Source organism: Giraffa tippelskirchi, chromosome 12, assembly GCF_054371585.1.
Source record: "Giraffa tippelskirchi isolate mGirTip1 chromosome 12, T2T-mGirTip1v1.2.pri, whole genome shotgun sequence".
Taxonomy (NCBI): domain Eukaryota; kingdom Metazoa; phylum Chordata; class Mammalia; order Artiodactyla; family Giraffidae; genus Giraffa; species Giraffa tippelskirchi.
The window spans coordinates 87,776,592-87,789,663 of NC_137286.1; the positions used below are offsets into that span (position 1 = coordinate 87,776,592).

The 13,072-nt window shown below is 40.8% G+C and overlaps 1 protein-coding gene across 8 annotated transcripts in view; it reads right to left on the reverse strand.

The window, feature by feature from the left end:
- Positions 1-13,072, reverse strand: part of LCP1 (lymphocyte cytosolic protein 1) — a 90,309-nt gene that overhangs the window by 6,981 nt on the left and 70,256 nt on the right. For all 8 annotated transcript variants that reach the window (XM_081547406.1, XM_081547408.1, XM_081547402.1 and 5 more), the window contains 5 exons: positions 12,739-12,934; positions 10,559-10,637; positions 8,903-9,017; positions 7,722-7,855; positions 478-601 (listed from right to left, as the gene is read on the reverse strand). In XM_081547406.1, the coding sequence (XP_081403532.1) occupies positions 478-601; positions 7,722-7,855; positions 8,903-9,017; positions 10,559-10,637; positions 12,739-12,934 (648 nt within the window). The remainder of the gene's footprint in view (positions 1-477; positions 602-7,721; positions 7,856-8,902; positions 9,018-10,558; positions 10,638-12,738; positions 12,935-13,072) is intronic.

Genomic DNA, 13,072 nt, shown 5'->3' on the forward strand with positions numbered 1-13,072 from the left:
CTAATGTTTAAAACATGAGATAAGAAAAGTAATAAAATATAATGCTGTTATTAATAAAAATGGGATTTGGATACAAGTACACAACTGCTTTTTTTCTCAAAGAAAAAAAGAAAATACCCCATGGGAGATCTTCTAGCATTTTACATTTCACCCTCATCATGTTAACGATCTGAACCATGGAGCTGTGTACGCTTAAAAAAATACTGTATTTTACATTACTTTGGAAGAACAGTGCCTAAAATCCCTTATAAAAAAATGACTGGATTTTTAAAATTAATTATTAGGGAGGAAAGTGACAAGAAATTTGTCAATGAAATGGCCTATGAACATCAAAACAATAATGGGTCACTCAAGCAAAATCAAAACGGGAGGGGTGCCTCGAAGGCCTCAGACTGAAGGTCACTCTTGAAGACAGAGTGAAAGCGATAAAGATAAGCGTAAAGCAGGTGGCCGCGAGCAGGAGGCGAAGCACGTTACCTTGAAACTAGAGATGGATGAATTCTTCTCCGCTTCCTTCAGTGTTTCATTCACCCAGTTGACAATAGTGTCATCATTGACCTTCTGCCCACCTCCAATTTCTTCAAGAATATTCAGTGTGTACCTGAACAAAACCAAGAATGATTTCTGGAGAAAAGTCACTAGAGAATTCACAGTTGTATACCACAGGGAACTCTTCTCAATACTCTGCTGCTGCTGCTAAGTCGCTTCAGTCGTGGCCGACTCTGTGTGACCCCATAGACGGCAGCCCACCAGGCTCCCCATCCCTGGGATTCTCCAGGCAAGAACACTGGAGTGGGTTGCCATTTCCTTCTCCAATGCAGGAAAGTGAAAAGTGAAAGTGAAGTCGATCAGTCGTGTCCGACTCTTCGCGACCCCACGGACTGCAGCCCACCAGGCTCCCTCGTCCATGGGATTTTCCAGGCAAGAGTACTGGAGTGGGGTGCCATTGCCTTCTCTGTCTCAATACTCTATAATGACCTAAATGGGAAAAGAATCTAAAAGAGACTGGATATATGTATTTGTATAACTGAATCACTTTGCTGTTCACCAGAAAGTAACACAACATTGTAAGTCAACTATACTCTACTAAAAATTTAAAAAAATAAGAAAAAAATTCACTATTCACAGAGTTGCCAGCGTAGAACTTTTTATTTTTATTTTTTCCTGTTGCAGAAGATGGCCTGGATACCATTACATTTGAGGAAAAAAGAATATGTAATAACACTAGTTCCTTTTAGAATAACAAAATAGAACTTTATATGTAGAGTGTGATGCAGAGCAACTACCACCGTCATTGTGGGAAGGGAAAGCGGAAGGGAAGCAGGGAAAGAAAAATGAAGCAAAGGATTTGAACCAGTGGTGCTTTTCTTAAAGGAACCATGAAAATCAAAGAACAATCCAACGTTAGGCAAGCCCAAGCACATCTATTCAGACAAGACTATCATTCAAAAAGACATGCAGCCCCATGCTCAGAGCAGCACTATTCACAATAGCCAAGACATGGAAACAACCTAAATGTCCACTGATAATGGATAAAGAAGACACACACACACACACACACACACACACACACACACTGGAACATTACTCGCCACAAAAAGCATGAAATAACGCCATTTACAGCAACATGGATGAAACCAGAGATGATTGTACTAAGTGAAGTAAGCCAGAAAGAGAAAGACAAACACCACATGATATCACTTATATGTGGAATCTAAAATATGACACGAATGAACCTATCTACAAAACAGAAACAGATCCACAGACATAGAGAATAGACTTCTGTCTGCCAAGGGGAAAAGGGGTGGGGGAGGGATGTATTGGAAGTATTCGGGGTTAGCAGATACAAACTGTTAATTATGGAATGGATAAACAACAAAGTCCTACTCTATAGCACAGAGAACTGTATTCAACATCCTGTGGCAAACCATAATGGAAAAAATATGAAAAAGAATGTATAAATATACACACACACACACACACATATATATATGCATATGCATGTATACCTGAATCACTTTGCTGTACAGCAGAAATTAACACAACATTGTAAATCAGCTATAGGTGAATAAAAAAGAAAAGCCCAACCAGCTAACATAACAAAGAAAAAATACAAAAGTTTCCTCGGTATAAGACAGAAGTAGAAATTAATCTCTAGTTAATCTCTCGTTTGAGAGTAAGAATTGCCTTTGAGACACACGATTATGAGAAGTGTGGTGGTGAGGAACGTTACGATGCTTCAGGCTCTTAAAATTCCAGGGAGCAGAGAAGACTCACCATTCCCCAAGCTGATCCCTCTCAAAAGGGAAATAGAGAGGCAAGCAGTGAGCAAGTGGGCAGGTCTGCTGGCCTCAAGGTTCAGTCTCGTTAAGGGTGAGGGGGAGGTGGTGAAATTACCCACGAAAGACTAGGGTTTCAGCGTGCAAACTGAAATTTTCAGTTTCAGTTATCTAAACTGAAATTCAAGTCCCTTGCCTGTCTGGAGGGCCTCCCTAAATGAGGTCACCCTCCGCCCAGGGTGTTGCTTACATAACCCATTGGGTATCTACCTCCAATTACTGCTTCTGTGGAAAACACCAACCTTCATGATCTCCCACACGGTTTTCAAGTGTTATCTCTGAAAAAGGAGTAATGACCCACTTTCTTCAGATGAAAGCACTTCCCCATTATTGTCAATGGGGAGGAAAAGAGCTTCTGCAACTTTTCCTTACCAAAAAATAAAATTGGGGGGGGGGGTGCTTCCCTGGTGGCTCAGTGGTAAAGAATCCTCCTGCCAATACAGAAGACATAAGAGATGAGGGTTCAAATCTCTGGGGTGGGAAGATCCTCGGGAGGAGGAAATGGCAACCCACTCCAGTATTCTTGCCTGGAAAATCCCATGGACAGAGGAGCCTGGCAGGCCACAGTCCATGGGGTTGCAAAAAGTCAAACTCAATTTGAGAGATTGAGCACACACGCATGTACCCGTATTGTGGATTCACTTTGCTGTATAGTAGAAACTAATAAAACGGTAAAGCAATTATACTCCAATAAACATTAAAAAAATGAAACGGCCCCATGAGTCCCAGCTTTAGGCTGGGCCTCATCCAACAGCAGGGGATGGATGGGATGTGGGGCTGGAAGGGCTGTGATTATGACTTTCGTGCTTTCCTGCCATCGAACTCGTGGTTTATTTATATAACATGTGACCCTGAGGGACAAACCTAGCTGCTCTGTTTTTCACAGACCTGTCCCCAATTCACTGTCCCCAGCCTATTTGATTTGGAGAGAATTCCCTCCTTTGCCTGCTGCAGACTCGTGTTCCTTGGCTAGAGTCTACTGTTGCTGTCTGCTGGCAGTCTACTTGCCTCAGGCTTTTGTCTCCAAATTTATACACACGCAATCTGCCAGCTTTCCAATCTGAGACCAATTTCCAGGCTACTGAAGGGGAAAGGGAGGTTTAGGCTCTCATTTGTTTTTAGGGGGAAAAATGACATGTCATTTATTGTCCAGATAAATGACCAAATTAACACATCTGTGCAAACCAGTGAAATAAATTTCAGCTAGAACTGGCTCTAAATGTATTAGATCTGTTAATATGTGGCACACAGAGAAACAAAAAGTCCCCTTCTGCTGGAATTTACATAATTAGCAGTCATTTCATCACCTTCAACAGTAAGGAATTTCTCTGTCCATTTTCTTATAGGAAATTATTATTATTATTTTTTAATCTTTTGACCATGCCACACAGCATGTGGGATCTTCAGTTTCCCGACAGGGATCAAATTGTGCCCCAAGCACTGGCAGCTTGGAGTCTTAACCACTGAACCACCAGGGAAGTCCCCACAATTCTTGTACAGTAAAGACTCACGAGAAATAGGACTTATTAACCAGGAAGAGACTCAGCTCAAACTAGTCCTTGTTATATATATATATACCAGCCTTAAACTGTGATGTTGGGTCACATTTTTATAAAACTTTCAGAACAAAGATCATATTACAAGGTGATTTTCAGATATTATGAAATTCAAAATAGAATAGAGCTGGCCTGAGTATTTTTTTAAGTCACTAAAACAAAATATCAAAGATGCTTTCATCTTCAGATCCAAGAGTCAATTTAACTGTGGCAACTAAAAAGACTTTGGTTTTGGTTTTCAAAGCAATCAGTACCAAAAGCCATTCTGTTAAGAATTAAACACACACGGGAAATAAAATAGTGGGGAGTTCAGAAGGCGTTTCTGAAAATACACTGGTAAGAACAGCTCTTAGGAATTTTCAGCAATGTTCTAGATACAGGCAGTGTAACAGGGACTAGAGTTAAAGCTGCTTTAACTGTGGTGTTTTCTGTGCCAGAGAAGCCTATGACATCTGCCTTTGATCATTAAAGAGATCCCAGTTGAGAAAAGGGTAATGGAGCATCATACTTGATAAAGCAAATGTAAATCAGGTAGTGATTATGATCACTTCGGATCACCCTCCATCACCTGGGAACACTGACATAATTACTCTGAGGACCGTTATAAATATTAGGACTTGCAGACAGTGGCCTGGGAACAGAGCTTCTGTGCTTCAGGAAATGACAAACCTTGTCTCTGCCATTACCTCGTTAGATATAATGTAATGTGACATATGGTTTCTGGGGCTTCCTTCCAGGTAAAAAAATGAATTAAGTCACTCTAACATGGGTTCTAATTAAGGAATGGAAGATGTCTGCCTGCTCAGGGCTATCAGTATAGGAGGAAAAGAGTAAAGCATGTAAAAGTGAACTAGTTAATGCTTACAGCTTTGCTATCTAGAATTCTCCCCAGGTTTATGCTTTTATACCAAAAATTGTTTACTTTTCTCATAATTTATCTTCCATTTGTGTATCTTATTATATTCTACTATTGATTAAATAGTTTATCCACAGAGCTCTCACATTAATCAAATTTATGTTTGGCTCTAAAAGGTATGCACGTGAGTTTGAGTGACCTTCCGGGAGACAGTGAGGGACAGGGGAGCCTGGTGTGCTGCAGTCCATGGGGTTTCAAAGACACGACTGAGTGACTGAACAACTAAAAGGTATCTAAAGTTCTCTGTTATAGAAATAGCAGGAAATTCTGCTTCTGGTCATGATGGAATAACAGGAACCAGACTGACCCTTCTGCCTTAAACACATAAAACACAATGAAAAAATATGAAATGGTGTTGTCTAGACTTTGGACAACAGGAAGCACAAAACAGGGGTCCCTGTGAGAAGGAAAACGAATGTGGTGAACCCCAAGATTGTCCCAGCTTACTGCACAGAGAATTCCAAGGCTGCAGTGCAGGGCAAGAGAACTCAGAGCATGACAGCCTCGATGAGCTGACAGGACAGGGTTGAGAACTCAAGGAAGCCATGGTTCTAGAATGTGTGTGCAGAACAGCAGAGAGAAGAGAGCTGCCTAGAGCACAGAGTCATCTAGAACTAAAGATCCAGAGATCTTCAGAAGTTCTACCTCGAGTGCTTAGCAGAGTGCTACTTGGTACATGCATTTGAGCAAATTACACTGAGGCTGGGAAAAGAACTTGCAGAAATGAATGGGCAGAGCAATCCTTGGAGTTCACACAAGCGTGGGATACATCTGGCTCCCACCAGTCAGAGTAGACAAATCTCATGATATATGGAGCATCAAGTAAAGTACTCAGATGAGATTATCTCAGTATTGAGAGGCAAAATTAGGTCAAGATTAATTAAGATTTTAAGTAAGGCTCCAAAGGATCAAATTGTGTTTAAGTAATATAACTGCATCCCACCAGTCCATCCTAAAGGAGATCAGTCCTGGGTGTTCACTGGAAGGACTGATGTTGAAGCTGAAACTCCAATACTTTGGCCACCTGATGCAAAGAGCTGACTCATTTAAAAGACCCTGATGCTGGGAAAGATTGAGGGCAGGAAGAGAAGGGGACGACAGAGGATGAGATGGTTGGGTGGCATCACCAACTCAATGGACGCGGGTTTGGGTGGACTCCAGGAGTTGGTGATGGACAGGGAGGCCTGGCGTGTTGTGGTTCATGGGGTCGCAAAGAGTCGGACGCGACTGAGCAACTGAACTGAACTGAACTGAACTGCATCCCAGGACAAAATTCCAAGAATGTTCAAAGGAATACAGAAATATCTAGCAAACTGCAAGGTAAAATTCACAATGCCTTACATACAGTGAAAAATCAGTAGGCATTCCAGGAAGCAAGAAGGTATGACCCATATAGTGAGGTTAAAAATCAATTAATAGAAACAAAAATAGCAGTTATTGTACTTATATTCTGTATGCCCAAGAAGGTTAAGGAGAGAGATATAGGAGATGTCAAAAAGACCTAAATCAAATTTCTATACATGAAAACTATAAAATCTGAGATGGAAAACATATACACCAAACGGAATTAATGGTAGACACTGTAGAAGAGAGTAGTGAATTTAAGACAATAGAAATTATTCCAAATGAAACAGAGAAGAAAAAATGAAACACACAGGAAAAAGATGATCTGAGCATCAGTGAATTCTGGGACAACTTCAATGATCAAATACTTAAGAGTCCTGAAAAACTAGGGTGGGTGGGTACAGGGGTCAAATTTGAATAAAGAAAGGCCAACATCTTTCCAACTTTGACGAACATTGTAAACCCACAGATGCAAGAAGCTCAACAAATCTGAAGCTCAAGAAACACCAAAGCACATCATAATCAAACTACTCAAAACCAATGATTAAGAGACAATCTTGAAAGAAGCCAGAAAAGAAAAGACATGACCTACAGAGGAACAATGGAGAAGGAAATGGCAACCCACTCCAGTATTTTGTCTGGAGACTCCCATGGCCAGAGGAGCCTGGCAGGCCATGGTCCACAGGGTCGAAAGTAGTCAGACACAACTGAAGCGACTTAGCACTGAGGAACAAAGATAAGAAATACAATCGATTTATCACTGGAAACAATGCAAGCTAGAAGACAGTGAACACTACCTTCAAAATAATGAAAGAAAAAACCATCAACCTAGAATTCTACACTCAGATAAAATACCTTGCAAAAATGAAATAAAGACTTTATCAGACATATAGAAGCTGAAATAATTCCCTGCCGACAGATCTGCACCACTAGAAATATCTCAAGTAGAAGGCAAATGGTATCAGATAGAAATCTGGATCTATACCATGAAAAGAAAAGCACCCGAAATGACAGATATGTAGGTAAATATAGCATATTTCCTCTCTTATTTTGAAAGTCTCTTTAAAGGATAAGTGACTGTATTTACATCAATCAGTTAAAAGTTGGAGGATGGGGAAAAACGCATCATGCTAAAACTAATCAAGAAGCTGTATCACTATCTGGAAAAATAGCTTTTAGAGAAAAAAGAGTATTATCAGGCATAGAGGGTCACTCCACATGAAAAAGGTGATTCATTAAGAAAACATAACAACCTAAAATACTGATGAACTTGACAACAGAATTTCAAAGGACCTGAAACAAAACTGATAGAAATGAAAGAAAAAACAAACAAACAAAAAACAGGACATGCCCAGCCCCCCGACAACATTCCTTTGGGTTTAAGCTTAGCTTAAAATACAGTTTTACTGGATTAAATCACATTCCTGAAATTTGCTAGTACTTTTCTAGATTAAAAAATACATTCAGTCAAACCAATATTGTAAAGCAATCATCAATTAATTAAAAATAAATAAATATAATTAAAGAATATGTTCAATAAAATGCCATTTCCCTGAGCCGTATTACCTTCTCATTAACTGCCAGACCAAGGCCAAAGTTAGAGTGCGGTTTCCTTCATTGAGATCTTGTCCACCAATGCCAACCAGGGAGAACTTTGCTTGATTCTTGCCCAGTTCCACTGCGTAGTTACAATTCTCAAGCTGTTAATGAGCAGTAAAGGAAACAATCTAATGTCATCATCTCTTTGATGATAAATACCAGAGGGAGTAAGATGATAAAAATAGACACAAAATGAAATAATAAGGTCAGACCGAATAATCTCTCAAGTCTCTAGTTCTGCAATTCTAGGATTCTAAATTAGTCAAATAATTTTCCATCTTTTTAAAAAATTTATTTGGCCGCGCCGGGTCTCAGTTGCGGCATGCAGGATCTAGTTTCCCAACCAGGATTGAAATCCCAGACCCCCTGCAATGGGAGCTGGAAGTCTTAACCATGGGACCTGCAGGGAAGTCTTATTTATTTATTTCCACCTTTTCTTAAACAGAGCCCCTCACTCTCATCAAAAGAAAAAAAAATATTCATAGTGTACCCGGTGTAAAACCAAAATGAGTTATTATGATGACCATTTTCATGGCTCTATCCCATGACATAACTAGAAAGCCATACTAAATAACCTGTCTATACTATCCCTAAAATAGTTGAATTCATAGAGATTGACCTGGAAAATCCAGATCCTGTAAGCACACAGTGGACTGACATATGGGATGGGTGTTCCTGTGGCTACGATTCATGGACTACTGGGTCACAGGGACGATAAATGGTGGGAAATGTTCGTGCCACCCCCGTGGTTTTGGCTGCTTTTACAAAACAATGTGTTCTCACTAGACATACTATTTGTACATGTCAAACTGTTAGCACAGGTTTCGATCTTTTAGAAAATTAGAATGAGGATCTTGCTGGAGGGAAAGGCACCCCACAGCTCTGCTTGCTCTAATTATCTTAATTAGAATTTTTACATCATGACGCTTAAAGACATCCAACTCGGAATTATAAATAAGCAATCAACTGAAATAATGAACTCCCTTTAACAAAAACCACTCAGGTTTCTGATTGCTGTACTCTTAAGTTAATCCCCAGATAAGCATTTCTTATCTGAGCTTGGCTTCCTGATAAAAGTATTCACACAGTGCTCTTGTGGGCTTATGACTTCACCTGACGACCAGAACCTCACAAGAGTCATCATTTACCTTCTTCATGTTACCCCCCAGTTTGGGGTATGGTGGTTTGTTTACTCTGTTCCAATCAACAGGGACTTTAATCTTTTCATAGAGCTGGAAGATGACCAGGGCATCTGATAAGTCACTGAATGAAAACAAACACAAAAGAATTCTCAGAGACCCAATATTTATGAAGGGCCTGGAGCGGGCCAGGCAATTCTTTATACATTAGTTCAAGGAACATTCCCAGCAACTTGGCCACATTGGTATCAGTCACTTCATCTTTGCTGTTGCTGTTGCTGCTGCTGCTAAGTCGCTTCAGTCGTGTCTGACTCAGTTCGACCCCATAGACGGCAGCCCACCAGGCTCCCCCGTCCCTGGGATTGTCCAGGCAAGAACACTGGAGTGGGTTGCCATTTTCTTCTCCAATGCATGAAAGCAAAGAGTGAAGTCGCTCAGTCGTGTCCAACTCTTAGCGACCCCATGGACTGCAGCCTACCAGGCTCCTCCGTCCATGGCATTTTCCAGGCAAGAGTACTGGAGTGGGTTGCCATTGCCTTCTCCGACTTCATCTTTAGAGGGGAAGAAATTCTGACTCAGAGAAAGGGAGGGAGCTTCCTAGAAGTGTCCTCCAGGTGTGACCACTAATGCCTCTTCAGCAGAAACATACCTTCGCCAGAAAAATAAATAGCTCCAACAAATGGCACTGGAGACACACCCACAAACTGAACATTTACTATTTGGCCTGCTTGTGAGCAGATCTTGGGTATAACATAGAGTTGATTTGTTCTTTTACTGCTGGATTATGATTTTTGTATAGTAAGTCCCCAACATATGAACCTCCAAGTTGCAAACTTTCAACGACGTGAATGTATGTTTGCGTGTCCAATCATATAAGTTAGGGCACATGTCTGGCATACATTGCCATGTGCCTGCACCCTCTACAAGTGGCTATGCATCTGTGTACTTTACTGTACAGGTTTCCATGGTAAAGAATCCACCTCCCAATGCAGGAGATCTGGGTTTGATCCCTGGGTTGGGAAGACCCTCTGGAGAAAGAAATGGCAACCCACTCCAGTATTCTTGCCTGCGAAATTCCATGGACAGAGGAGCCTGGCGGGCTACAGTCTATGGGGTAACAAAGAGTCGGACACAACTAAGCGACTGAACATGCACGGAGGATGCGCATACAGAATACAGTATCTTTATTTCTTGCCTGTCCACTTGATGCCAGCCCCTGTGTGCCAGCTGTTGTACTGTGCCACAATACCTTTCAAGGTACTGTAAGATTAAAAATGTTTTTCTTTATTTTTCTGTTTTTTTTTAATGTATTATTTGTGTGGAAAGTATTATAAACCTATTACAGTACAGTACTATACAGCCGATTGCGTTAGTTGGTTACCTAGGCTAAGTTTGCTGGACTTTTGAACAAAATGGACTTAGGAACACCCTCTCCGAACGGAACTCATTCATATGTAGGGGACTTACTGTACTAAATACATAGCAAGGTTGATGAAAGGAAGTGAGTTTTTTAACACCTGCTGCTCAATTCGGTGTTTCCCCTCTTCTCACTGAGGTGCGCACGTTTTTCAGAGAGAACTGCACACCAGAATGATATTTGAAAGCTTGGGCATCTTCACAGGTCTTGGTACCTCACGCTCAGGAAGAGGCCCTCAATATTCTTACCTGTACAAATGATTGACTCGCGGGTTTACACCCAAGGAGTTCATCCAGTTCCTAAACGTCCGCTCTTCTCTCGTCTCACCTAAATGAATGAAGACTAGTTATCTTTCAGGCACCAAGAAAATATGCTTTTTTATAATCAAAGTTTAACTAAAGCAGCTGTCATAAACACTGAAAGTAGCATTAAAAAAAAACCCTAACAGATTTGAATGGGGGTTGCTATTCTGCATTAATTGTTTTTCCATTTCAATTCAATGAGAACAGCATCTATTAGTATTAACAGCATACAAGTGCCCATGTGGGGAAACCATTCAGGGTTGTCCCTCAAAGGCTTAATTCTTTCTGAAAAAATATGTATTTTGAGAATCAAAGAGGGATCATGCAAGCTAGAGGGCTACCATATGAGGTGGATATTTATATTTGAGTTGAGATAAAGGAGAGAATTGTACAGGCTACATTTGGAGGCAGTGCAATTTGAGCTTTACCTTAGAGGGCTAGTAAAATCTGGATGGTAAAGAGGAAATAGGAGAGGATTTGGGGGGACAAGTATGGAGGGGGGGATAGGAGATTACGTAAATATGAACACAAAGGGAACGACAGACAAGGTCTGTATTAAGACCGTTGGAAACTGACTTTTCAGATATCTGTGTAGTACGGTCCACACCGATAAGGCTGTCTAGTGGCTGGAACCAGAATTGGGGATCTTTGGATGCCAGGTAGCAGATTTTGGTTGATACATTAGATAATGACAGTCATTATGGGTTCTTTTTCAATTACTGTAATAAATTCTTGAGCAAGGCAGAGTTATAATGAAAGCAGTACTATGATGTGTTTGGCAGCCGTGTGCAGAATTACTGCAAGGCAATATGCATTTAAATTAAATACACAGAGGGGAGAGTGTTTGACACCAGCATACGGGCGCATTCAAGTGCTTGATGGATAGAGGGCTAGGCCCCTAAGACCTACTGAAACAGTTGGTGTATGATTTAGTAAGGGTCCAGAAGAGCAGAAAGGAAAAATAATAATCTAAAAGTCATTCTGTGGGAAGAATTATTAGTATTTGCTGATTCAAGAGATTTAGGGGTGAAGGAGAAGAAGATATCAAAGTGGAACCCAGGGTTTTGGTGACTGAAGAGTGAAAAATGTGGTATGACTCATGGAAATGGAGAATTTCTAAAGGAGACTGGATGGGATGGGAGGTTTGGGGGTGGGTAAGAGGCAATGCAGGAGGGGGGAAATGATCAATTCTGCTTTTCATATTGATCAATTCTGATCAATACGCTCAATTTCAAGCGACAGGGATGGACCCAAATGTAGATGACCTAGAAGCAGCTGGAAATAGGTGATAAGAGGGCTTGACATACAAACTTGGTAGTCAACAGAATGCATGGACCCCTGACCACCATACATCAAAATCATACAAATGCAGAGTGTTGGAACATGGATTGACTTTGCATTTCCAGCTGGAGTAAAGCATTGTAGAAAAGGATTAACCAGTTCTTTAAAATGTAGATTTCCTTTCTTTGGGGATATTCACTTATTATTATTTTTGTATTGATTTTTCTATCTCAACATTGGGACTCATTCACAATGGGAAAAAAAGAGAAAAACATCTCTGGCAACTTCACCTATTAGAACCTGACTAAAAGCTATGTGACTTTTGTCTAGGTTTAGGCCATTAACCCCTTAAATATAACTGTCATGGATTTTGCCTCAAAATATTATTCCATGACCTCCATTACCCAAATCAGAGACAAAACAAAAACCTCAGTAAGCACCTCTTAGTGTAAGTTAAATATCATTTTTAGATGACAAGTGGCTGCAATTTCTTGCCTCTAGGAATTAATACTCAGTCTATTAAGTACATAAATTAGGCTTTTGGAACTCAGGATTTATTTCATCTGATAATTAAATGCACTGCCTTCCCTAAAACATTTAATTCTGATAATGGATGAAGCCCATGTATAATGGATGCGATAGAATGGTAGTTGATTATTCCTCCTTGGCCGTAATTGACTTGATTAATCTATTTATTCTCTTTGTTAGGTACCAGAGAATTGATGACCTGTTTGCAAATCTCCCACGTGAGGGGCTTATGTTTGCTTAGGAGGTGATTCTGAATTACTCTTGAATTAGAACCGTGACTGCTTCTCAGAACATTTACTCAACTGGTTTCCAGTTACCTTCAAGAGCCCCCCAGTCGATGTCCTGGTTCTCAGGCTTGTGCAGGGCAGGGTATTTGTTAAAGAGGTTGGCAATAAAAGCCAAGTTCAGCTTGGGGTTCCCTCGGACAACATCTGTGGCCGTGACAAACTGGCGGCAGCCCAGCCTCTCCGCCTGCTGCAACATGCATTCTGCCCTCTGGATGTCGTCCTTCTCCTGCAATGGAAAAGGACAACCATGTCAAGGCTGGGTCAGAGCTTCTCCGGCACAAAGCAGACACGGGTAACATGGAAAAGAGGTGGGCATCTTACCGAAACCCTCAGTATTCGACCTCAGGTAGACACCTAATAACAG